Source organism: Anolis sagrei, chromosome 1, assembly GCF_037176765.1.
Source record: "Anolis sagrei isolate rAnoSag1 chromosome 1, rAnoSag1.mat, whole genome shotgun sequence".
Taxonomy (NCBI): Eukaryota; Metazoa; Chordata; class Lepidosauria; order Squamata; family Dactyloidae; genus Anolis; species Anolis sagrei.
In genome coordinates, this window is record NC_090021.1 from 196,296,480 (window position 1) to 196,324,022 (window position 27,543).

A 27,543-nucleotide genomic window follows, 5' to 3' on the forward strand; every position below is an offset into this window, starting at 1 on the left:
CATTCGGTTGTGAATCAGTCCTTGCATCTTTCTTCCTGTCATCCATGTCCCAACTACTGTCATCACCATTTGTTGACTGATGCTGGTTTCTGTCACTCATTGGAGGATTTGTACTGCTGGTATTGGCATCAATTTCAGAACTGTCTGGAGGCCATTTTGGTTTATTCACTTTGACCTCTTCCTCGAGAGAAAATGATTTTTTGGGTTTCTCCATAGATGGAGGCCATGTAATATTTAATTTGCCTCGCTCTGTGATTTGTTTTAAATTATCACCAGAAGTATCACAAGCTACTTGCTGAGGGGCAGATTGCAAAATTTCATCACTGGGTTCATCTGCCTTTGAAAGTTGTGTAGGGAGTTGTTTAGCATGAACAGAACCAGTGTGGCCTTTTTGATCTTTGGAGACCCATAATTCTTTATGTTGCTTGTGTCCGAAGCCTTCATCATAATTTCCTTTGGACTTGAAAAGTTGCTTAAAATGGGGTTTACAATATATTTTACCATGGAGAGAAGCATAATTTCCCAAGCTGCCAAATCAAAGAGAAAATGTTTTATGACATCCATCAGTCAGAGACACTTCAAGAATATCAAATTTTACTTGACATTTTAAGTACCTATAAATAATAGTGTCTGTAAATGCAACCGTCAATGTGTATCACTTTAGAAAAGAAATAAATATTTTTCATTGAATGTCTACTGTCCAGTAAATTAAATTATATTGGGTTGATCAAGATTGAGAATAGATTTACCTGAAGGAAGAGGGGCCATAGCATTGCCGTATGCTATTTGTGACTTGTTTCTTTATAGTATGGAATGGAAGCAATTTATTACTACTCTTCCATGTTTAAAAGGAGAATTAGCTTTGAGGTTTCCTCTGAATATTGAGCAGAAGAGCCTATGGGACCCACATCTACTTGACTATACTTCCACTGCCACCATCCCTCCATTGCTATTTTTATAGTATGCACACACTCTTCAATTTTCACTTAAATGCCTGATTTATCCATGTAAATGCATATTTGCACAATTGCACTTAACAGAGCTTTAATGCAAATAAAGACATATGAAAACGTCCTTTCTTTTATTTTTAAAATCCTATAATTATTAATGCCTGTAAATAGTAGCTTAACTCATATCACTTTAGAAAATAGATGATAAATATGTTTTATTTAACATATACTGCCTAGCAGATTAAACAATATTGGCTTGGATCCCGACTTTCATAGACTCAGGTTGGATCTACACTTTGACAAGAGTCATATGAGTTTACACTGCCATATAATCCATTTCAAAACAAATAATCTGGACTCAGAAACTGGATTATATGGCAGTGTAAATGGGGCCTCATTTCAGATAAAAAACTTTTAACAGAAAGTTTTTCTTTAAAGCTAGATAGTCTGTGGTGTTATGGGGGTAGTGATTATAGCAGATCCTTTACTTGTGCTAGGCCATTCAGTCTACATTTAAAAACATAATTGAGAAATCATGAAGTAACCACTAAATTAAAAAAGGGCTATAGTGCAAGCTAAATAATGTAATCTATTTATTTATGTAGTCAGAATTGTTCTTTTCACTAACTACAGTTTGTTACATCCACTGATGTTGACAGAACAAGCAGAACAAAGTAAAACAAAAAGACAAAAAAGAAAACCCTATAAAAGTGTCTCCCCTTGATATGTGGCAGATTTGCCATTATTCCCTATGCAGCTTGTAGTAGAAGGGACCCGATTAGAAAGGAATAATAGCCAGAGTCAGAATATCACTGAAACTTCTCTTCCCACTCTCTTTCTCCAGCCAAAATAAGCCTCTCCCTCCCTTAACCCCTTCTGTTCTCTGATATATATTGCCTATATGTGATTTCTGCTCAAGAGCAGTACGTGTGAAAAAGATATTGGAGTCCTCGTGGACAACAAGTTAAACATGACCCAACAATGTCATGCAACAGCAAAAAACAAAAACAAAACAAAAACCAATGGGATTTTGGCCTGCATGAATAGGAGTATAGAGTCTAGATCCCGGGAAGTCATGCTACCCCTCTATTCTGCCTTGGTCAGACCACACCTGGAATACTGCGTCCAATTCTGGGCACCACAATTTAAGGAAGATGTTGACAAGCTGCAGGGCGACCAAAATGATCAAGGGTCTGGAGAACAAGCCCTATGAGGAGTGGCTTAAGGAGCTGGGCATGTTCAGCCTTCAGAAGAGAAGGCTGAGAGGGGACACGATAGCCATGCATAAATATGTGAGGGGGAGTCATAGGGGGGAGGGAGCAGGCTGGTTTTCTGCTGCCCTGGAGACTAGGATGCAAAACAATGGCTTCAAACTACGGGGAAAGGAGAATCTACCTGAGCATTAGACCTTCCTAACTGTGAGAGCTGTTCAGCAGTGGAACTCTGCCCCAGAGTGTGGTGGAGGAGCCTTCTTTGGAGGCTTTTAAACAGAGGCTGGATGGCCATTTGTCGGGGTTGCTTTGAATGCAACTTTCCTGCTTCTTGGCAGGGGGTTGGACTGGATGGACCATGAGATCTCTTCCAACTCAATGATTCTACTATTCTTTCACTATTCACCTATATGACTTCTGTTAGTTAATTGAAAGGGGCATATGTAATGTCTGGGTGATCTTATTGTTTTGCAAACACAGATAATGACAAGCAAGTCAATAATTTTACCACTTTGATTCTAGCTAAAAGATTTATACCATTGCTTTTATTCAGGGAACAGCAATGTAAAATATGCAGAATCTATCTTTATTCTCCTCTTATATGGAGATATCCAGAGGGAAAGAGTTTCCAACTGGAATTCTATACCCTTGGAAACAAGATCAGACTCTTCCAATGAGACTTACTTCTGATCTAACTGAAAGAGACCCGTCAAGTGGCCATTTCAGTGAAGGATCTGGACAGGAAAATTATATCTGCTGTCTGTGTGATCCAGTATCTTGGGTACCACCCATAGGAAAATAGATGTCGGCTATGACAGTATTTGCATGTCAAGCTTTAATTGTCCGCTTCATCTTACCTTAATTTACTGCCACAGTGGTGACATCGGAAACAAGATTTATGAAAGGTCTGCTTGTCGGCAACCAGGCACTCCATTGGATAAACTCTCTTTTGACAAAGTAGGCACGCTTCCTTTCCCTGAAGTTGCAGTTTCTAGAAATAAATGAGACAGGGTCTCAGTGTTACGTGTTGTCATTCATCCCTCCTTCAGACTCTGCACAGCATCACTACAAAAGCTTGAAGTCTTGGCTCACAAATAATTAACTCCTAAGCCTCCAATTTAAATGACCAAATCCAAGTCTGGTTACAGTGAGACCTGTGTTTTGTTTTCGGGAGAACAGAACTCTGTGCATCCCTTGGAGACATGGACTGTGTTTTTCCACATAATCATACTAGAGAATGAATTCACTTAAAATCTGGTTTCTGCCTCTTGCAGAATTCTGGGGTTTAGTGAGGCTGTTAAAGGCCCCTTCTTAAACTACAAACTCCAGAATTCTGCAGGAGGCAGAAACCAGATTTTAAGTAGATTTTTTTTCTCTAGTGTGATGAGGTCCATCATTTTTCAAGAGGCAGAAAGTGAAGTAGAAGTATGAGGAACTCACATTTGATACATTTTTACCTTTTTGCTATAAAATGTGCAGTTGGAGCTTACGCAGTCAGTGGCATCTAAAGGTTACTCACCTCTTCTCATAGTGGAAGATATATACCTCCCCTTCTCCTGCACTTTGTGGTGGAAGTATTCACATTTCCTCTTTCACTACATTGGGGATTTTCGAAGAGTACAGGAACATACATTTTTCAAAAGGATGAATCAACAGTGTTGATCAATATCAAAGGTGTTCTAATGTTATTTACTTGTGTGAATCAGAACTGTTTGCTGTAGACTCGGCTAACTACCGCAGCAGTTTTGATCCTTTGTGTAGGTGATGTGGCCTTACATGGTCGATAAATGAAACCATGGCTTGTGATTGTGTTGCTGAGTATTCTGCAAAGAAAGGAATTTCATGGAGGGTTGCCTGACCTCCACCCTCCTCTTTCTGCCTCTGTAGATGAAACTAAGGATGAGAAGGTCTCTCGCCTTCCCTTTCTCCTGCATCATTTTTTTTTTAAAAAACCTCAGCTGAAATTTACAAAGGCAGTTACAAATCTAGAGTTACACATTCATGACTGATTCATTTTCATGATTCTTGGTTTATGGGATACTAGGGGTGGTCCATGAAAGTCCCTCAATCCCCATTTACCCAGCAGCAGCTACTGCAATCAAAGAGGGTCTGTTCCCCAGTTGGAAGGGAAGCAGCTGACTCTCATTCCCATCCATATTCCACTTGTGCAAGCTATCTCTGGTGCGAGGGGGAATAATGACAGGAATCTTGCTTCTCTCTGCCACAATAGAGATCTCTCAAAGGACGATGTGGAAGCATCAGCCAACTATTTCCCAACTGACGGGGGAGCAAATTCTGTTGATCACAGCAGTTGCAGGTGGTGGGTTGGTTGTGCCAACAGTAATCTCATAGCTACACAACTACAGTGGCTATACATTCATAACTGCCTCAATTAATTCTGGCCTTTATTTCATCTTGAATTTATTTATTTATTTATTTATTTATTTATTTATTTCTCGCACTTCTACCCCACCTTTCTCAACCCCCGAGGGGGGACTTAGGGTGGCTTACAAAAAAGCATAATTTGATGCCAGCACAACAACAAGGTAAAAAAATAAAACATATATAAACAGTAATTAAAACAATTAAAACAATCCATTATGCATCACAGTCCTTAGTTATAAGCAGTTCTGATTTTCTTTCAAAAGAACATGTTCACACATCCACACCAGCTGAATTAGTTAGAAAAAGTTGTTCTTATTACGAATAGGGGCCCTATTGTACCTGCCTCTTGTATAGGTCTTGAATCTCAGGACTCTCTTGGGGAAGGGCGGTGAACAGTGATGGCCTTAATTTAGTACCAGCAAACCATTTAGGTGTTTATTTTGGAATTCAGAACCCCACTTTTCAGAGCTAAGTGTTCAAAGTCCTAAAGATGGAGGGATGAGTCTGCCATTTTCAATTTCTCCTACATGTGGATTCTTTTGAGCTTAGGTTCTTTCTGTTATGGATATACAGAACTTTGTGTATCTAGGGAAATTCTTAATTAGGAAATGATTTGAAGTACAATTCTCTCCCATTGTGAGATGAAAGTATAAAATAATCTTCAGCTAAGATGTCAGTAGTAATTTCCGAGAAGACTGCTGCCTGACACCTGAGCAGAAGATTGGGGGGGGGGGGGGGGTGCAATTCTTGCAGAATTGTTGGTTCATGGTATTCCTTGTTTAGTCTGAATAGTTTAATGTTGCTTCTCTGGACCTTGCCTTAGTACAGTGATACCATTAGATTTAGGCCATTACAATAGCATCATAAAACAATATAAATAATCTAAATGCAAGGACATAAAATATAACAGGTGAACATGTGTTCTTGCATTTAAATAAGTCACACTGGTTTATGCTTCAATTATAATGGGCTGAGTTCAATGGTGTCCTTGTATTAACATATCGCTCTAGTCTAGTGTACATTAATTTCTAGAGTTAATACAGGGGATGGATTTAGCAATGTATTCTGTTGTGTATCCTATTTACTACACTACTGCTTTCACAATAGTTATATCAAGCACAGCTAAGAGGGTGACGTTTTTGACTCCAATGTCAAATATGAATAGCATTTTATACTGTTTTCTTTCTCATTGGGGTACCACTGTACATAGAGACATTGTTCTCTCATATGTTGAGGGTTAGAGTTATTCATATCCTTTGAAAGCCATTTATTTCTACCCTAATGAACAAAACAGAATGAAGTCAGGTGAAGGTATCTGCTGTAGTCTGATTGTTTCAAACTGTATTATTTGGCAGTATAGATGGGAGCTTACATGAATCTCTTAAAAATGAAATAAAAAACACAAGATTTCACTGTATTTAACATGACATGCAAATCCAAAGGCCTTCATTCAAGCCCATTCCCCCAAAATGTTTCAACTAAAAAAAAGAAATAAAGCATTTTGTGAGGTGTTATTTTTTCTATTTAATGCTTGGGAACATGTTTTCACTATCAGAATTCAAAGAGCATACTAACCTAAAACTGTCAGTACTGGTTAGCCACAATCAGCACATACATTGAAGCACATGCCTTTGGAATGAGCCAAAAGATATCTGACAGGGAGGAAGGAAGGAAGGAAGGAAGGAAGGAAGGAAGGAAGGAAGGAAGGAAGGAAAATACAAATGTAGAAATGTTAGTGGAGTTATGTCACTTCAACCTTCCAGTTGCATATTAATTCTTTAAAAAAAAATTATTGCCATGGTGCCAGATGCTTAAAGCTGTTAAAAATGTCCTTCACACCTTGCATGCTTATTTACCACTAATGAACTCTGCTTCCTCGTGGAAGCTGCTTCGTACTTCTGCTTCAGCAGCTTCTGAGATGTTGTAGCCCAGGCTTTTAAAGACTTGTTCACTCTCTTGCCAAGTCTTCTGAAAATTCCTTAGCAGCTCTTCTGGTGAATCAGCAGCAGAAATATCCAAGATGTGCCCTGAAATTACATCTTCATATGTTGGAGGTGCACGCTTGAAGCCGAATCCTCCTGACTGCATCCCATCTGAGCTTCGTGAAGTAGAAACGGCAGCTCTTGATTCAACAACTGTGTTCTCAAATGAATCCATGGTGGAGGAACATTCATTGTGTGACTTTGTGTCAAAACATACCGTGGGTTCTAATGAATGCTCTTGGATGACACATTCCTTTTGCTTGCAGGTTTTATTTTCCTTGGGTTCTCTTTGTCGCCTTCTTGGAGACCTCTGGAAATGTTCTTTTTGTTTTTCAGGCTCTTGAGAAGTTTGTCCACATCCATTCCTGCTTAATCTGTGCCTTTCTTCCTTCATTTGGCCATGGATTATACCATTTTCAACATACCTCTTCTGGGATATCACCTCAGTTTTGGGTGTATCATTAAACATTCCTACCACTATATCTATTTTGTCCTCACTTTGGCTATTCAGTTTTTCAGGTACCTCTGGCTCCTTTCTTATGTGAATCATATGCTCAGATGCTTCAAAAGTATGCATGAGCCCTTTAGAATCAGCCTTAGGAACTTCAAACTTTTGAGTGATGCAAATAGAGCCAACATTGTGTTTATGTGGCTCCAAGCTTTCTGGAATGTTTCCTCTCTTTTGGGAGATGTGTATTTTGTTTGTTTCAGATTCTTCATGGGCTTCTTTAATTTTCTTTACTGCACTGGCAGTTACATGAGATTCATTCACAGAGGACATTTTGGAAGACAAAACATCAGTTTGGCGCGTGTCAATCTTGATTTGCCGCCGGAGTGTTGCAGGGGATTTAACAATCTCTGACCTTTTCTCCAAAATAGGAATTGGAGTTACTGATCTATTTTGTGTTGCTCCTTGAGACAGTTTCACAGTTGTGTCTTTCAGTTTAGCAAGTTGCTCCGAGCGGCTTCTTGGAGGGGAGGGAGAAGGGCAGGAGGTTGGCACTTGTTGTGTCTTAAATGTTGGTGTCACACTTCTGGGAGGAGGTGATGGTGGAACTGGAGTGCGTTCCCTTTGGACAGGAGATACAAACTCCCTGGTGGAGGGTTCAACCCTGGGGGAGGGTTCAACACATCTAGATTCAATGGTAATGTAAGTAGGTGATGGTGCTCGTGTTCTTAGGGATGGTGAAGTCATTCCTATTTCTGACAGTCTGCGGGCACTGATTATTTGCTTTACTTCTTGATGGGCCATTACGTCTTTGTTAATCTCCTTCATTTTCTGTGAGTCTTTCTTGCTAGATCCTATGCTATCTTTAATTACTTTTTGTGATGGTTCCCCAACTTGAAGAGTGCCCTTTCTAGATTTCAGAGGTTTCATGGAAATCATGGCTGTCTGGATGGCATCTTCACATGATTCAAGCATTTTGGCAGCTTGTTCCTTAACAATCAGTAATTCTTCTTTCATCTTTTCCACATTATTCTCTTGCGCAATGTAGGTTAAGCTTTCCTTCTTTTCTTTTTCTATTAGCCATTCTGGAATGACGTTTAAGAATGCCTGAAATGTTTGGATGCCATTTTTATTTGGCTCAATTTCAAACTCTTTTAATCTGGATAATATATGCTGTACCTCCTCACGTTTCCTCAGAAACTCTAATATATCTACTGAGCTTTTCTCGTTGCTTTGTGGTGATCCTCTTGGGGAACTGAATGATAATGGTTTTTTCTGCATAAACTCTTGTTTTGGCTCTGTCGTCTTAAGAAGGACCTTTTTGTGTTGGTTGGTATTTTCCGTAGTACAGCCCATACGATTTATATCACTGTTTTGATGGGACAGTTTTTTATTTTGAATGTTTGTCTCCAAAACATGAGTTTTCCCTTGTTCGGAAGTCAAAGTCTGTGAGTCTTGGCGCATATCAATTATCTTTTGCTTGACCATCTTTTCTGATTTATTGCTAACATCTTCTTGTTGTCTTTGAGCTGATACTTTTTTTTCTTTAGGGAAACCAATTACTTGGCTCTGCTTTCCTTCCATAACTGAAGAGACACTTTCTTGTTTAATTTTGTCTTTCTCAATTTCCTGCCTTTGAACTAACCTCTGTTTCACTTCACTGGATTCTTTGTCCTTTACTTCTTCTTTTCTTTTTGTATATTTTAAAATTGGTTTTTCTGGGCACATTTTCTCATCGACATTCACATGGCTACTTGATTTTGTCGTGTTCTCTTTTTTAATAGTAGCTTTGCTTAAATTTTCTTTCTGTTTTTCTTTAATATGCTGCTTCTGGATACTAGTTCCTTCTTGGTTTTTGTGTATCATGGAATCCATATGGATTTCATGTAAGCTTTGATCTAAAGGAGAAAGCTTGATAGTTCTGACCTTGAAAGTAGGTGACATTACTTTGGTTTTTGACAGATGCAGTTGCTCCTCATTTTGGCATTGCTGTCTCTTGTGGACAGTATGTTCTCTATGGGTTTCTACCTTTTGAGAAGATTCACACTGTTTATTAAGGTTTTGTGAACTGTGCACAGCTTTTGTTGTACTGTGTTCCTCTGCTGAGATTTTCAAAATGACTTGAGACTGATTGGCTGCTACTACTTTTGGCTTCGGCTGTTGCTCATCAACTTGTGGTTTTGCCACTTGGGCTTGTCTTTGACATGCAGGCTCTGTGGGCATCTCTAGAGCTACAGAGAGCAATGGCCCTTGCAGAGGAGTCTTATGCACTTCTTCTGGATTTAGGAGGGAATTACATGTTTCCAACTCGTTCTGAGCAGAACTACCCCAAGTTTCACTGTTTTGTCTCATAGTCAGTAAACAAACATCTTTGGCTTCTTTTTGCTCCATCTCTTCCCTTTGCTGTCTGTATTTCTCTTCTGCAATCATTAAAGGGGTTTTAAATTTTCTTACATAAAGCTTTGGTTTCTTTTGTGTTGCTTCTGCCGGAAGAGAAGGAGACCTAACAAGAGGAAATGTAGTTGTTCTTGTTATTGGTGATGTCTTCAGCTTGGTTGCTTCTGTGACTGATGAGGGCCTTAGAATCTCTTCAGTTTTTGTGCAGATAGTTTCCTCTTTCTTTTCATGGTTAGCAGTCTTCCTCATCATTATGCTTTCTGTCTTTTCTTCCACTGTTTTTGTGGCATCACTTTGTGTGTGTATCTGAACAATATTTGGCTGGATTTTTCTATGTGTTCTAGGCTGGCTTGTTTCTAAATCTTTCGCAGGTTCCATCTGAGGATGTGACTTGCTGTATGAGCCTCTGCTGCCTTTAAGGCTGTCATGATGTTGAACTGATGTTTGCAGTGTTTTGTCTAGATGTTTGAGGAAATTATCTTTCTTTTGTTTGGGCTGAGGAATAGCTGAGGGTTGAGGAAGAAGTGATGGAGATGGAGCATAAGCTAGTTCCCTTTCACCCTTGACTTCTACTGGGGGTGGTGGGAGAGGAAAATGCTCACTCTCCATTTTGCCCTGTCCTATTGGCGGTGGAGGTGAAGGAAAACTTTGGCTGTCAGAAGCTGTCATCAAATGAGTTAGAGGAGGAGGTGGTGGCGGCAGAGGTAAGTCAGCTTCAGAGGATGTGACTGAAATTGGAGGTGATGGAGGAGGAGGTGGAGGCGGTGGAGAATCAATTTCCGACCTGTCTGGGCGCTTAGGATTCTTGTTTGGATTTAGTGGATTTTTCACCATAACTTTGAAATCTGACTCCGCACCCTCCACTTTAGCCTTTCCCCTAAACCTCAGCATGGATTTCTCACTTTGTTGGATAACTTTACAGCTTTGCTTCCTTTCAGCTTCTTTAATTTCAGTGTGCATTTCCTGTGTTGTTCTGACCTTTTGATTGGTTTTTATATTTTGTTCTGATGCCATGGAAACCTCTGCTTGGCTTGGCTTCACATTATTTTTCTTCTCTTTGCAAACCTCGTTTGAATGCTGAGATTGTTTTCTACTGTGTTGCTCCTCTTGTGTCCGAACATGGCCAGCTGCTTTGGAAATCATGCAAGTTGACATGTTGACCGGTTCTCCTGCTTCTTTGTGACCAGACCTGTGATCACATGTTGACAGTGTTGATTTTTCTTTTGTCCTCTCCTGAAGGTTGGTGTCAAAATGTTTGTCATCTTTATGTTCATGAAAGACATTATATTTCTTTCCGGTAAATTGTTTTGTGGACTGAACAACATTGGATGAACTGTCTTTCCTCATCATTCTGCTTGCTTCTGATTTTTCTATTCTTTCTTTCTTTTGAACATTGCCACAAAAAGCAGATTGATCACTCATATATTGATCTGTGTGACACTTTGCTTCTCCTTTTGCAATGTTATGGTCTCTGACTTTACTTATAGACTTATCTCCTTTTTCCATGACCTTGTATTGGGAACTAGATAAGCCCTTCACATTTTTCTTATCTGCCTCATGTGCCTTGGTGCTCTGTTTCTGATTCAGATGGATTGCTCTGGTATCTTCAATGAGGAGGCTCTCCTTTTCAGACTTCATCCCTGCATGATGTTTCTTTTGAGATTTTATATTATTTTGTAAACCGTCACTTACATTAACCTCATGATTGACCAACTGTTGAGATGGCTTAAACAGACTCTCATTGGTTTGTCTGATATTACTCTTGGTGACTCCTTGCTGCTGTAGTATTTTCCTTTCTGCTGAAGCTTCCAGTGAGTTCCCCACCATTGTCTGGCTTTCTCTGCCATCTATTTCTGCTATAGCTACTGTCTTGAAAGACTGCTGAGCTGCTTTCAAAGACCTCAGGGTGGATTCAAGGTCACTTTGAACAACCTCTTGTCTCAAGATTTCATTTTTTGTGTCTCTTGCTTTCTCCAGAGATTCAATAGCCTGCTTAATATCGCCTGGGATGACATCGGGTTTTTCTGTTTCTTTCAGATGATAAGCTGATTCTTTAAGAGACTGCAGAATTGCAAGAATGTCAGCTTTTATAATTTCTTCCTTCTCTGCAGCAGTTGTTTGATTTATGGCCTGGCTGAGGGAATTTAAGGCTGCCTTCAAATCACCTTTTATAATTTCTTCTTTGCATACATGACAAGATGTATTCTGTGGCTCAGTCATAAAGATTTTAACTGCATTACACACATCTCCAGGGACTATGTCAGCTTCATTAACTGTCCGTTGAATTTTAGGCTTCTTTTTCTTAAATAACAGCTTTGTCCCTTCGACATCACCACCAATTATTTCCTCCTCCTCCTCCTCTTCATGATTCCTTGTTAAAAATGTTTCATTTGTCCCTGTCTGGAGGAGTTTCAGATAATCCAGAGCTCCAGCTTCTATGCATGTTGTAAAAAACTGAACATTGCCCCTTTCAGAGTCATCTATTTTAGGTCTTTCTAATATTTCATTATTCATGGCAGAAGAGAGAAGGCTGTGAATAGTACGCTTCACATCACCACCAATAATTTCATCTTGCTTAATGTTATTACCATCCTTTTTGTGAAAAAGAGAATAGACTGTCATGTTAATATCACCCCTCTCATTTTCCTGAATTAAAATTCCATGTTTTACAGAGCTATCCTTACTAAACAGGTTTTTAATGGCTTGTTGTATATCACCTCTAACTACCTCTTCTTTTTCAACGTGAACATCTGTTGATCTATTCAGCAACTTTTGTTTGGTCAAATTCACATTGCCCTTTTCATCTTCATTGACTTTATTTTCCTTTTGTTCAGTACTGGGTCTGGACAGTAGGTTCAATAGGATGTTGGCTAGGTCTCCTTTAATAATCTCTTCTTTTTGTATTTCAGGAGCCTCCGGATTCATCAGCTTATATTTTGCCATTCTGACATCTCCAATTTCATCTGACTCCAAGATAATGCCATGTGTTTCTACGACTTTGTGAGAATAAAGTTCCTTTAAAGTTTCCTTCACACTCTTCCCAATTATTTCTTCCTTTTCAATATTGCTTTCATTGAATTCATGGAAAGGGGTTGTCTCAAAGAGCCATGTTGTGGTCTTAACATCTGCCTGTGGAATTTCCTCTTTATCTATTTTTCCATCACTTTCATCAGTTTCTTTAATGGAGTCCAGTGGCTGGTTTTCAAAAAGCCACACTGAATGCTGAACATCACCTTCTTGCACCTCCTCCTTAGTTACTGTCTTGACATCTTTATACTCTGATTCCTCTCCTCTGATCTCATCTATGGTATGTGTTTCAAAGAGCCAAGTTGATGTCTTCACATTGCCATGCTGTATTTCACTGACGCTCACTGTTCTTACATACATGCCTTCTTGGGCTTTTTCAGACTCAAATAATTTCTTGTTTGCTTTCACATCACCACCCTGAACACTATCCACTGTGGGAACAATGGTTTTTTCCTCATCTGAAATGGTGTCCAATGGCTGTGTTTCAAATCGGTATCTGACTGAATTAACATCTCCTTTCTGAATATCTTCCTGGGTGACTGATTTTATAATATATACATTGTCTGATTTGTTTATTGATCCCAGAGGCTTAGTTTCAAACAGCCAACGAGTCCCACGTACATCTCCATGTATAACTTCTTCCTTTTTAACCGTCGTCACCTCATGATAATACCCTTCTCTGTCCTGAATTGCATAAAGTGGCTGGGTCTCAAAGAGCATTCTGTAGCTTTTCACATCTCCTTTTGTTATTTCATCTTCACTAACAGTTTTTATGGCACTTATATCTGCAGTAGACTCATCTTTAATCTGATCCAGAGAAAAGGTCTCAAAAATAAAGCACCCCTTTCTCACGTTTCCACCTTGTATGTCTGTCACAGTTTTTACTGAGGTTCTGTCTTCTTCATGTTCTGCTATTTCGTCCAGAGACTGGTTCTCAAAAAGCCAACAGCAATGCAAAACATCCCCTTTCTGTATATCTTCATATTGTAAGTTTTTAATTTTCTTCAAAACTTCCTCTGAACTGGAATTTATGGAATCTAATGATTGGTTCTCAAATTTATACTTCATGGTAGAAACATCTCCAGGCTGGATATCAATTTCAACAACCCGCTTGATTTCTTTGCTTTCTTCTCCTTGTATGTTTTCTAACTTCTCTGTTTCAAAGAGGAAACATGCTGTGCGGACATCACTGCCTTGAATTTCTTCCTGCTCCACTGTGTGGAGTTTTATGGTTGTTTCTGAGTCTTCCCCTATGGCATCGAGAGGCCGGGTTTCAAAAAGCCAGGTGCAAGTTTTGACATCTCCTTTATGGATCTCTTCATTATCAGACTCTACAGTCTCTCTGTCATATAGAGTTTCCATTGGTTGTGTTTCAAATAGCCACCTGCATGTTTTCACATCCCCCTTGACAACTTCTGTTGCGTGGGACTCTTCTGTGCTTTCTTCATCTTCCATCTGAGCAAAATATTTGATGGAATCAAGAGGCTGTGTTTCAAACAGCCATTTTGCTGTTTTGACATCACCTGACTGTACTTCTTGTGAAGATATCCCTCTAATAATCTCAATCTTTTCAATACTCTCATCAAACTGATCAATGGGCCTCGTTTCAAATAGCCACCTGCAGTTTCTGACATCTCCCCTTATGATCTCCTCTTGTCGAATTGTTTTAACTTTATGATATTTCCCAAGTCTATCCTGAATTGCATACAATGGAGTGGTTTCAAACACAGCTTTATTTAATTTTACTGCACCTTGTGTTACTCCTTCAACATGGATTTTATAGGAGTCATCCTGTTTCCTTAAGTGGCATGTTTCAAATACATGTCTACAGCTGCTCACATCTCCCTTATCAATTTCCTCCAGTTTCACAGCTCTTACAATTTCCTTTTGCTCCTCTCTAATCTGTTCAAGTGGCTTAGTCTCAAAAATCCATTTCTGATGCCTCACATCCCCTTTCTCTTCCTCAGTGGCTGCCATTTTTTGAAGTTTTCCAACATCTGGGCTGTCTTTTAGCATATCCATTGGCAAAGTTTCAAATAGGTGTTTAGTGGTATTTACATCTCCTCCTATTATTTCTTCTGAGGGCAAAGGATTTGCATCTTCCCTTTCTTTTAGGGTATCAAGAGGCTGGGTCTCAAAAAGCCAACATTTTTTGCAGACATCTGTGCCTAGAATGGCTTCTTTCTCCACAACGGTTTCTTCATATTCCTCTTTAATAGTATCCAAAGGCTGGGTTTCAAATAACCATTTTGCCCTGCCCACTTCACCTTTGATGCTTTCCTCCATGGAGATTCCACAGACAACTTTGATTTCCTGGGAATCTTTGTTGATCATGTCAAGAGGCTGTGTTTCAAACATCCAGCGTACAGTTCTGACATCTCCTCTCTCCAGATCTTCCCTCTGGACAGTTTTAATCTCTAGCATTTGGCCTAAATTGTTTCTAATAACATACATTGGTAAGGTTTCAAAATGCCTTATACTTCTCTTCACATCCCCTTTAATCTCCTTTAGTTCAGATCTGAGCTGCAGCAATTTAGTTTCATCCACTGAATAAAGCTGCCCCAGGCTATCCAGATGCTGTGTTTCAAACATGTACTTCACTGTTTTCACATCTCCACCAGTGATTTCCTTAAAGCAAGATTCTTCAGAGTCTTCTTCTGTTTCGTGGTGAATTTTATTCATTGAGTCCAATGGCTGAGTTTCAAACATCCAAGTGGCTGTGCGGACATCTCCACAAGCCAGTTCAGGAACTCCGTCTGCATTTTCTGGGCTTTCTGAAGTATGTGTGCCCAGTGAATCCATGGGTTGTGTTTCAAACATCCAAGTAGTATACTTAACATCTCCACCTGCAATTATTTCTTGATCTCCAATGCTTTTAACATCATTTGGATCAGGGGATTCATCCCTGATTGAATCTAGGGGCTGATTCTCAAAGATCCACCTCATCGATTGGACCTCCCCTTTGAGAATTTCATCCCATTCCAAATATTCCCTTTCTGGGCTCATGCATTTTTGAGGGCTGCTTTCTGAATTTTCAAACATGTATCGAGCCTGACGTACATCTCCTGCTAGTGAGGTACCTGTTTCAGTGTTGCTACTAGACACTATCTCAGAAATGTCGTTGAAGTAATCCTTTTCCAGGTTTTTTCTCAGTTCTGGGTGAATATGCTTGTATAAACGCTTCAACTCATAAAGATTTCTTTGCTTAGAATAAAAATCTTTGGGGAAGGGTTGCTTTGATGGAGAGGGAGAGGGTTCAGGGGACTGGGAAAACTCTGTCATTTCAGATGGAGCCTGTAGTAAGTCTGGAGACGGTGGAGGAGGAAATTCCTCTGTACTCCCATATTTAGAAGAGGTGCAGCAGGCTGCTGCTGAGGCAGCAGATGTGTGCTTGGTTTTCCTCACCATATATGCTTCCTGTTGTCTACTTGTAGAAACAGCTTCAGCAAAAGAAGAAACAGCTGAAGATGGCCAGATCATTTCTTGACACTCATTTTCAATCTTTAGGAGACAAAATTGGTATTTATTTATTTATTAAATTAAGTCATAATTTTGCATCCATTCTATGTGCTCAGTTCATTTCTGCACAGCAATAAACAACTGGAGGCTAAAGGAAATAAGATCTTCTTTCATCCATCCTAAAATAATACTTGAGCACAACAGGGTGGTTTAACACAGTCACAGAGAATTCATGTATACAGTATGGCTCCCTAATCCATAGATTTGATATCCATAGTTTCATTTACCCATACTCCAAAAAAAATAATCCCCACAAGAAATGTTTGTGGGCTTCTAACCCTAATCCCAGATTTGATATCCATAGTTTCACTTACCCATACTCTAAAAAATAATCCCCACAAGAAATGTTTGTGGGCCTCTCTAGATCCTCCAGTGCGATCCTATGTTATACTTACAGCCCAGATTTAGTCAGTCAGATTTGCTATCATCCACAGTTTCAGATAGACCTCTGAATGCAGTGTAATTTTCATCAGTGCAATACCTAATTTATATTTATAATATTTAATTAACCTATTTGATAATGTATTTGTATTGTGTTCTGAAACCATCTGGATAGTGCCTATATCTCCTGTTATCAGGTGTTGCACTCATAGCTTTACAGATTTGCTGTAAGAGCTGAAATGGACAGAAGAAAGAGTACACAACAAAGGAAAAAGAATTTAGCAAATACAAAAAGTGAGGTTGATTTAAAGAAGACTGTAGTACCTATAGGTAGGTATTCATTAAAGAATATACATCAGGGTGTTACAGTTTCCAGATTATTTCTGCTACATGGAATTGAACATACTAGATGCATATAGGCTAACACTTCAATGTTATGAATTACTATTGGTGCATTGGCTCATGTAATGTCAACACATTGGAAGACACAGGAACACAACCCCAATTCTGCCATGAGATATCCTGCTACCAAGCACCCAAACAATGCCTGAAATCAAATAAAAAAATAAAAAAATATCTCTAACCTCAGTACTTTGCAGTGCGGGTTTGGCAGGAAAGAACAACTGTTTGCAAGCAAATACTTTAAAGGATACATTACGAGCAACCATAAATTGCCCTGCTACCATTAAAATTGCCCCAAAGGACTGAGAGATTGATCAGCTTCTTGCCAAGCACATCAATTGTTTACTGAAAACCATGTTGCAGGCATCATCTTAACAAACGGATGAAATATGCTTATTCTGAATCTACAGCAACTGCAGCCCAGGAAGGAATTTTAGCTTTAGAATAAAAATTTTATAGCAATTCAGTATTCATTAACTGGAGGGCTCCCCTTTCCAAACCACTGACCTTGATCTGTTTTGCGGGTGTTCCACTCTCTCGGCCAGAAATAAGTGTCTTTCCTTGGGCTGGTTTTTCAAAGTGCTGCTTTAAAGATTGTGCAGAAACCTTTGGACTCTCCTCATTCATGGCAGCATTGACCACTGTGGTGTGAAAAGAAAGCTGAAAAGGTTATTTCAGGATGATACTAAATTAGGATTAATTGGCTTTAGTCATTGGTGACAGATTTCCTGGAGGCACTTTGCCTTCATATGTGGCAGATAGCTAGACTTTCTTCTCAGGATCATTTGGAACTATCTATTCTTGAAGCAAGTTGGGCTCCCCTTCTTTACTAGCGCCTCCATATAGGCCGGGATCCATAGACTATCTTTGGCACCAAGCTTGGAAATGCAACTTAGTTGAACTATACTGGTCAAATGCGTACAACTTTCAGCTGTACAACTGAAAGCAATAGAACATCAATTGCTTTCCATTGATGTTATCTTTGATCTATACATATAGAGCATTTTTATTTCTTCCCTTAACTTTCAGTGGATTCTTACCAATTTTATCAGTACTCTCGATAACATTAGAAGTTTTCTTAACCTCAGTGGATGCTTGCTCTTGATGAGAAACCTGTATTTAAAAAAAAACTCTATTTCAGTAAAAATCACTTTCACCAGAACAGTAGTATCTCTCCAAGTTTTTTCCCTGAGATTCTGAAGCACAAACAAATGCTTTGCTTCTATCTGATCCCATATGAGAGGAATGGAAACTGTGTGGCTTCTAGATGTTTGATGTGTTGTTTGATTAACACTGCAGCAGGATTTACAGTATCACCAGATGAATATGGGATAATTTACATAAATACAAAACTAAAGATCCCATGAACGGATGAAATGCAATTCTGGGACCACATGCAACTGCCCCTCTCAGGTGTTTTTTTGCAACTTTCAGCACCTCCAGACCACCAAGAATGCCTTTTCTCCAGTCCAAAATTAAAACAAAATAACAAAAAAGGTATTCTAAAAGTTTCCAGGGGCCCTTTCACATGTTGTTGTTATCATTCCCATCACCATCGTTTGATTATATAGTGCCATCATTGCAAGTAAAAGAAAATTGTTCCCTGCCATCAGACTCATGATCTAAGTAAGATATGACACAAAAGAAAAAGGCCATCCAGCAGATATTGCATCTTCGAGTCTCTTTCCATGGACAGGGCAGTAGTAATTGGAAAGGAGGGAGGGGCTTTCTTCTGCTTTTGGGCCTGGACATGATGCTACTGTGTTCCTCTTTTTCTCTTCCTCTGAGGCTAGGGCAATGGCAGTTGGGGTAGATGGAGAACTTCACATCTGCATTGGGCCTAGGCATGATGGAGCTCTGCCTGCTCCTTCTCTTCCTTTGAGACCAGTGGCAAGATGGGACTAAGAGGGGAGGGGCTTTCATCTACTTCTGGGCCTAGGCATGATAGATAAATTATGATAACCTGATTCCCTGTTAACTGACATGGTCACATCCCATGGAATCATAGGGTTTGCAGTTTAGGTAAAGGTAAAGGTTTTCCCCTGACATTAAGTCCAGTTATGTCTGACTCTGGGGGGTTGGTGCTCATCTCCATTTCTAAGCCAAAGAGCTGGCATTATCTGTAGACACCTCCAAGGTCATGTGGCCAGCATGACTTCATGGAGTGCTGTTACCTTCCCACAGGAGCGGTACCTATTGATCTACTTACATTTGCATTTTTCGAACTGCTAGCTTGGCAGAAGCTGGGGCTGACAGCGGAGGCTCACACTGCTCTCTGGATTCAAACCTGTGACCTTTTGTTCAACAAGTTTAGCACCTCAGTTTAGTGAGGGGAATTTAAAGTTCTTCTATTATCTCTTACCAAAGTACAAACCACAGAGCCATATGATGCAGCGAGGCAATCAAAATGGAAAAGACACAGTTGTGTGGCTTACAAGATAGGTTTCTTTTTATAGGAACTTATTATTATTATTATTATTATTATTATTATTATTATTATTATTAAACTTTATTTGTACCCCGCTAGCATCTCCCAAAGGACTCGATGCAGCTTACAAAGGCCAAGGCAACACACAATATAACAATACAAAACCTAAGGCAAATTAAAAACAATTAAAGCAATATAAACAACAAGCAATAAACAATACACTAAGACACAATAAAACTGGGCCGGGCCAGAGTAATGGGTACAGGATTAAAAGTGCTGATGTGACAGGTGGTATATAAGGCTTATAGGGCAAGTGCAGTGTGCAGTGTGCAGCAATCTTAGTTCTAATAAAGTGCTTATGGGACTTGGTATTGGAGATTTCCTATTCTGGGAAGGCACATCGGAACAGCCAGGTCTTCAAGTTCTTTCTAAAGACTGCCAGTGTAGGGGCCTGTCTAAGATCTTTGGGGAGGGTGTTCCAGAGTCTTTTGGTTATTACTTTTGGTTATAACTTTTGGTTATTGCAGAATTCTGACATCAGCAATGACCCAAAATGAGTTTCTTTGGTATTGTTTGGTTAAACTATTATAAGGCACTAACAGGATATCAGCTCTGTTAGCTATAGATGTACAGTATTTGTGGTTCTCATCCTTGCATGAAAAGACAAATGGTCTCCATAGTCTTCACCCTACTATGAGAAACTAAAGATTTCTGCAAAGTTCTCAAAAGGTGTCCTCACCTGGGAATTTTTCCACATAGAAATATATGTGTATTTTTGACCCAGATATATATCCAATTTCAACAAGAAACAAATTTTCTACATGAAACACATTGCTTCTGGCATGTGAGGCTACAGGTGGGGAATAATCTGTGTGAAAAAAATCCATCCATCCTTTTAAAAATCACATGTAATTCCTTAGAAGACTTTGAAAACTGCCAAGAATTTTGCTGCCACTCTTTTCTTCCCACTTGGGTTTCCTGAGCATCAGGGCTCAGGAAGCAAACAGAAATAAACATTCTTTTCATTCTTGTTAGCTCCTGAGCCATATTGGCTCCCATATGCACCACAAGACAAGAAGGGCACAACAATAATAGAGTTTGCTAAATCTGCATCATTGGGCTGTTGCTTAGTGACACAATAATTATTAAATAATATCAGTACCTTTTCCAATTGAAAGGCTTCCTGCTGTGTTGCTCTTGAAGTCACTTCATTTACTTGGGTTTCTGTGCTGCTGCTTGACATCTTGACTTGACTTTGGCTCGACATCTTCTACGATGGAATAAAACCAATGGACATTTGTAATTTAATGATACACTTGAAAACAAAGAGACAAGAGCAGGATTTTGCTGCATTTCCCTCCCATGTAAATGGTTTTACAAGATGCACAATCAAATTGACTGTTATTTATGAGAAGATTATAAGTAATAACATAATGGACAACGGTGAGATAAAACCTGGAACAGGCTTTGCTATACCATTGTAGTTTCAGTACTGTATACCTACAAGAGACTTCCTTTTCTCTGTAGCATAAGATACACATCAAAAGAGATTGTACACAGTGACCTGGGTTTTAATTATAGCTTTATTGATTTAATCACCAAATTCCTATCTGGTGGTAAGTATGTGACCAGAATCTTCCCAAACTTTAGGATGATGCAGCACTCCATGCACAGGCTACTCACAGTTTTAGTGTGCGGATATATCTATAAAGCTATAGCTTAGAAGTCCTAACAACTAGCTTCTAGAAAGGGCACTCTAAGACCTTTCTCTAGGGATGCCACTGAAAAGTGTAATTACTTTATTCAACATGGCAAGCCACCACAGTTTACAATCTTTAACTTCTGCAGTTGGCTTCCTTCTTAGATTTAAATCTAAACCAGGCTGGAAAGGAACACTTCCCTCCCATCTTTTTCAACCTGGCTGCTGTGGTTGTGTGGCTATGACAAAGGAGAAGTATTTTTCTCTTTCACACACATACTCATTTCTCTGCTGATCTTCTTCTCATTAGCAGCAAGAAGTAAGGAGAGATAGACATTTCTTCTTCTTCTTGCTTCCCTGCCACTTCGAACATGCTCACAGTTGTTTTCTAGATACTGAGGATGAGGAGAATAGTTCCCATCTTTCCTTGTTATGACAATTGCCAAGAGGAAGGGAAATTCCATGTAAGCCACTCCAAGTCCCCATCAGGGAGATGGTGGCGGGGTATAAATAAAGATTATTATTATTATTATTATTATTATTATTATTATTAAAGGGGCATATTCCTACTATTGCAGAAGTAGCACATGAAGTAGTTAGTCCCAGGAAAGGAGATTTAATAGGAGAATGCCTAATAAAAAAATCTCAAATTTTATTATACTTCTTTTTGTTTCCAATCAGTATCCATTTTCCCCCAGGAAACAGTGATTTCTACAAATATCTTCTATGCAAAAGTGTTACCTTGAACCCTATTATTTATAGACCCTACTAGAGTAAACCCTTGGATTCAAAGGGATTCGCTGATGTGTTGATTCACTGTTCAACAATTGATCAAGTGGATTAGGCAGTAAGATTTTTAGCCAATGACTGTTTTGCAGATCCAAGAATTCAACACCCCCACCCATCCATAAAATGTGGCATAAAATTATTTTGTGAAAAGTCCCAACATTATAGAATATTTCTAATCCAATATAGCAGTTTGATTGGTTGTTATGTGCCTTCAAAATTATTTTGACCTCTTGTAACTCTATCCTAGGGTTTTCTTGGCATGTATTTATGTATGTGTATGTGTATACATGCACACATATATACATACTATATATACACACACATACATACACACACACACATACATACATACACATACATGAATATACATATTAATAATTAGTGCTTGGCAAAGATTTATTAAGAAATAATTGCCATTCCTTTCCTCTGACAGTGGGAGAATGTGACGTACCCAAGCTCACCCAGAAGGTTTCTGAGGCTAAGAAAGGATCTGATTCCTAGTGTTCCAGTCCAACTTCCAAGCCCATATACTACCACAGTTGGAGGAGTTTGGTGCTACTTAAATTTTTATGGTTTTATCCTTCAAATCATGCCATTTACAGTTTAGTTGAATACTAAGAATTCTCTCCTGGACAGCTCGACTGCACTCTCTGGGAATTATACTGGAGCTTTAGGGTAAAGAAGCCCAAGTATCACATCAAACTACATACCTAAGGATAGTGAAGTATGGGCCCATGTCTGTTAAATTGGCATTAAATTGCTATAATGGCATAGTGTAGATAACACTTTTATCCCTGAATGTAGACCGTAGAGCACATAGAAGGATTCAGAGATACACAAATGGACCTGCAATTGGTGGATTGTGTAACTTATATTCACTAAGCTCTGAGCCAAGATAACAAGGTGCAAATTTTAGGGGAGAATAGATTCCTTTTTTCACTACCCCATGTATTCACAAATATTTCCCTTTTGAAAGAGTGAATGGGAATGGCAAAATGTGAGCTTTCTAATTCTCAAATTATGGTTTGGAGTGGAAATAATACAATAATACAGGTCAAGGAAACAATGGGGTTGGCTGCAGGCAGGAAGTATCCAGTTCAAATTAGCTGGGTAGCACCAGGAGGAAGAATGGGAGAAATGCCTTAGACAGGCCTTTTTTCATAAAAATAATTGTGGAAATGCTGTTGTAAAGCAATTTTCACATAAAAATAGTATGCCAGAGAAAGCAAATGCAGAAAAATCAATGCATGTCCCACAGGTAGGAATAGATGTTAAGAAGTGTTCACAATTGATTTTTCCCCATTCAGGATTCTCTGAAGCAGATCTAAGTTGAAAAGAAGTGGAAGCTGAGGAGCTTGTGATGGTATTGCCAGTTGTAATCTCTCATGTTACAACATCTGCCTCAAATTGCATAAAACTCAAGGTTTCTCAATTAGATATACAAGTTACTATAAAATGACCACTAACAATTGTTAGTAAGCATGCCAGTGAGTCCTTTATATTGAGAGTAGAATATTCACCATGGTGTAAATGGGAAAACTATGCCTATAGACATTTGCTTTTTTCAATGATAGCCCTGATATTCAAGCTATAATTGGTTCTACTTCCACATGTTTCATTTATAGCTGTTGTTGTCATGGGTTGTGTGGTTTCTAGGGTAGGACCTGCTAACTTTGTATACTGTCAGAAACACATACCCTGCTCTTTGACTTCTGCTCCACATAACATCATAAGGCAAAATATAATAATAAATTGTTCACAAGTTATTCCCAACATAAATTGGTACAGTCAAAAAAGAGTATACCACTGGGGAGTACCATCATTTGCACAAGAACCATCTTCAGTTATGTCGTTGCAGACAAGAAAATAGCTTATTTGGTTATCTCTATCTCCCCCTTCCCCGACCCCAAGGGAAAAAAAAACACATAGAAATTGTTGTATTGTAGAGGGCTGCCCTGCTCACATGGACAGTCTGGAGTGGCATTTTGGTTGTTGAATGCTCACAATTCATTGGCCTTGCTAGTTTGGGAAGATGTAATTCTTGTCCCAATACGCCTAGAATGCACCAGGTTGCAAAGCTATGATATTTCTCATAAAGAAGCTGTGGATATATAAACTTTGCATTCATTATGGCAAATTTGTTTGGGATAACAAGGAGATATTGGGCTAAATAATATAGCAAGTGAAGTTTTTAAAAATTAACAATTGGAACTTTTCACCCACTCATTTATGAGTGACATTAACAAACAGCATTTTTTAGTTTGCACATCACATCCATCACTCCATTCATCTTAATTGATTTATACAGCACTGATAATCTGTCAATTCTCCCAAGAAAACCCCTAAGCAGAACAGATGAGCCCTTAATATTAGTGACCAATGTTTGCAATCACATTCTTCAAAGAGATGTGCAGTTAAAAGTCTTTGGCAAGAAAGATGATCTTATTCTTCTGCAGTGACCTAGATGTACTTTCCTATTTTTATGAGCAATAATTCATTTCCTGAGCTTTCTGTGCATTTTACGATGAGGCAAACTTCATATTAGTTGATATTTTTTGTCATGGTTTGGGGTCCTACAGTTCATAAGTGTTCTACTTTCTCTCTTTCTACAAAGATGGCTGGATGCTCTTTGTCTGAAAAAAATGGTATAAGAACCAATTTTATAATATTTTCTGATTGGCTTTCTTGCCCTTCAGAAGCGGTTTAATATTTGTGCCCTTGGATCTCATGGTCCTGTTCAATTGTATTAGCACCTCTTGCCCACCAATGTATTTTTCTTCATTCATCTTATTTCTTAGATCCTGCTGGGAATGCAGCTTTTCTGCCCCATCATCCCTTTATCTTTTTCCTTCTTCCTTTACTGTATGATTCTTTACATTTGTTCTATCCTGAAAATGCACTCCTTGTTCTAATTTATAGTTTCTTTCATCCTTTGTTTAATCTTTACCTGACTTTGAACTTTAGCTTGCTTTTTTGTTGAGATTGTACTTCTGCTCTTGTTCTAGGAGTGCTTCCAAACACACAGCTGCTCAATATTGGTCAAACGCCATTCTGCAGCTATGCTCCCTTTTTCTGCTCAAAAGATTTTTTTCTTGTACTAAGAAAAATAGATAGAAGTTGTGGGAAAATTTGGGAATGGTCTAAATGGAATAAGCTTGGTAGCTCATAAACTAGGGACCTCTTCACATGGCCCCTGGGCTGTGCCGTTTTGTTGGCAGCTGCTGTTTAAATGGCAGGTGTGCGGGACACCTCATGGCACTTCAGCCTCTTCCCTCCTTCCCCATATGGTAAGGATGGGACAAGGGATGTTGGCACACTGTCCTTATCCCCACCATATGGGTAAAAGAGCGGCAGTGCATGTTGTCGCATTGCTCTTTCCCCCATCATATTGAAAAATGGGCAAAAACATTAGGGTAGCACCATTGCAGATATGTTTGAGCTACCCAAAATTGGAGCTACCCAAAATACACTTTCCTTTTCATTGTGGAGGAGGAAGCATCTTGTGATGCAACGCTTCACTTCAGGAGGAATAGAGATGGGGCCAAGCCAGCATCATTTGATGGCCCTTAGCAGGCCCCATCTCAAAGAGGGGAAAGGGGCCATAAAATCCCACATGTGAAGAGGTCCCAGGTTGAATAGACCCCTTGCCTGGTCCATAAGTCACTTGTGGTTTAGGTCCCTCATAAAGGTTTTATGTTTGTGCAGTAAAACTCAAACTGCTTTATTTAAACACTTTGTATGCTTTGTTTTAAATTTTCAATTATTTTAATTATGTTTATACTAAATATTTTTATTGTGGTTTTGTGTTCATGTTTTGTTGGTCTGGTTTTAGCTGATTCTTTTAGTGAGCCTCCTTGGCACATAAATGAAATCAATCAGTCAATCAGTCATCAATTGGAAGCACACTAGTATTATCCACATTTGATTACTCAGTTTTCTTCTCCACCTCCTAACTATTTTCTCTTTTTCTCAATTAGGTCCTTTGTTTGTATCTAGTTTTCTGTATCTTCCTGCAGTGAGCATTTCACTGCAAATTCTCCACTTTCCACTACAGTCGTCACACTCTCCTGGCATTTCTCAGACTAGCATCTTGCAGAAGAATTGGGCTCCACATCCCATCATCACTGAGATCCACATAGCTAATAAGTATGGTGAGAATTATTGTATGAGTATGAGAATTATTGTATGATGCATCTGATGCATCAGACAGGTAAGGCTGCTGATTCTGCCCCATCATCTTTATCCTTTTTACATTTTATTTCAGGGGTGGGAATCTTGCAGCCATCCTAGTATTCCTTGTCATTGCCTTTGTTGTCTAAAGCTACTTGAACTTGGGAGTACAAGAACACCTGGAGATCTTCCCACTTCTCACTCCTCTTTTAATTTTTCACTGTAGTAATTGAAGCCATTGTTTGGGCTTATTTTTTAGTTTACTGGGCAACACTGAACATATCTATGATGATGATTTACTACAAAGTAATTCGTCTCTCTATTGCTATTTCTTTCTCTTTGGCTAAGTATTCCTTTTTCATAACTTGCATCTTTTCAGTCCACCTATCCTTGCTATTTTGTCTCAGTGGTCATTTTGTTCTTTGACCTCTTATTTCTTCTTTCTCTCCAGGTTTTGCTGTGCAAGATTTTTTTCATGACAAATGAGAAAATAAGCATCCTCCAATTTTTGTTATTTAACTTTCCTTGCCTTTTATATCATTAAGTTCTGCATCCTCTCAACCTCTAGAAAGACCTATAAGTCCAGCCTCAAGGCACTTTCTTCGCAGGAAGGTTTAGTCCTTGGCAATTACAGATAAAAACGTCTATAGCTTGAAACCCTAGGAAAGCACTGACACTTGTCTTTGACAGTCCTGAGAGAAGCAGACCAATGATCCCTGTCTTTCCTGAAGTACCGTATTTACCCGAAAATACAACATACCCATAAAAGAAGCCGTAGCAGGATTTCTAAGCATTTGCACAATATAAGCCATACCCCGAAAATAAGACATAGTGATAGGCATGGCTATGCTGCGTACTGACACAGAGCGGTAAAGAAGATAGAGCAGCCCTTCTTTAAATTTGAATTTGGAATTCTCAGTCGAGGCTTCAAGGTGTGCGGTTTCGTAGAAGCCTCCTCCTTTTTATTTTAAGGGCTCTTACTTGCCTCCTTTGAGAATTCTAAATTCTTTTTTAATGTTTTGAAGTATAAGGTTCGCAGTAAGGCATCTCAGGGCACCTTGGGAAATGCGGTTCTCTCCTTCCATGGTGTCCTCCACCCTCTCTCTCCAGGCTCACTCACCTTTTCCCAGGCCCAGCCGGGGTCCTGCGAGGCTGCCTCCTCCTCTACTTCTTTAGGCCCAACCGGAGCACTTGGCAAGCGCACACTAGGCCACCACCTTCTCCTTCTTTGGTCTCCAGCTTCCTTAGACCCAACTGGGGTCCACTGGAGTGCTCGGCATGTACTGCCACCTCCACTCCCATTAGTAGTAGTATTTCCATTACTACCGAATAGAAATATATTTCCTTCTTTGACTAATTTATCTGAGTGTCAGTGCACAGGAAATAGGAAATGAGGGAGCTGCCATGAAGAAAGGAAGCTTAGATGTCTTTTTTCTTGGTTTTTTTCTTCTTGTTCTTTAGAGTAGGGTTGGATAACTGAAGAGGGGGATGTGCTTGGGTACCCCAGAGTAATGTAACATTGGTTCTGCCCACGACTTTGACTGACTTGAGAGTTTTTTTTATTGGGGGTTGGGGGAGTGAAGCAAACTACTATTTGTTTTGAGAGCTTTTGATCAGTATGGGGCAAAAACACCCCCAAACTGGAATGAAATGTTTTAATTTTAATGAACCTTTAAGGAATTTTAGAGACCATATTCAGAGCTCCCAGGGGCTGCCCAAATCCAATGGGAAGCCTTTGGCCCACTTCTGCTTTAG

General features: G+C 39.2%; 1 protein-coding gene across 2 annotated transcripts in view; it reads right to left on the minus strand.

The window, feature by feature from the left end:
- Window positions 1-438: 438 nt before the first annotated feature.
- Window positions 439-27,543, minus strand: part of XIRP2 (xin actin binding repeat containing 2) — a 104,131-nt gene continuing 77,026 nt past the window's right edge. For both annotated transcript variants that reach the window (XM_060778396.2, XM_067471837.1), the window contains exons 4-9: window positions 20,293-20,400; window positions 17,743-17,815; window positions 17,210-17,343; window positions 6,403-15,901; window positions 3,019-3,152; window positions 439-527 (exon numbers count right to left, since the gene is read on the minus strand). In XM_060778396.2, coding sequence (XP_060634379.2) covers window positions 3,058-3,152; window positions 6,403-15,901; window positions 17,210-17,343; window positions 17,743-17,815; window positions 20,293-20,400 — 9,909 coding nt within the window. In that variant the 3' untranslated portion in view covers window positions 439-527; window positions 3,019-3,057. The remainder of the gene's footprint in view (window positions 528-3,018; window positions 3,153-6,402; window positions 15,902-17,209; window positions 17,344-17,742; window positions 17,816-20,292; window positions 20,401-27,543) is intronic.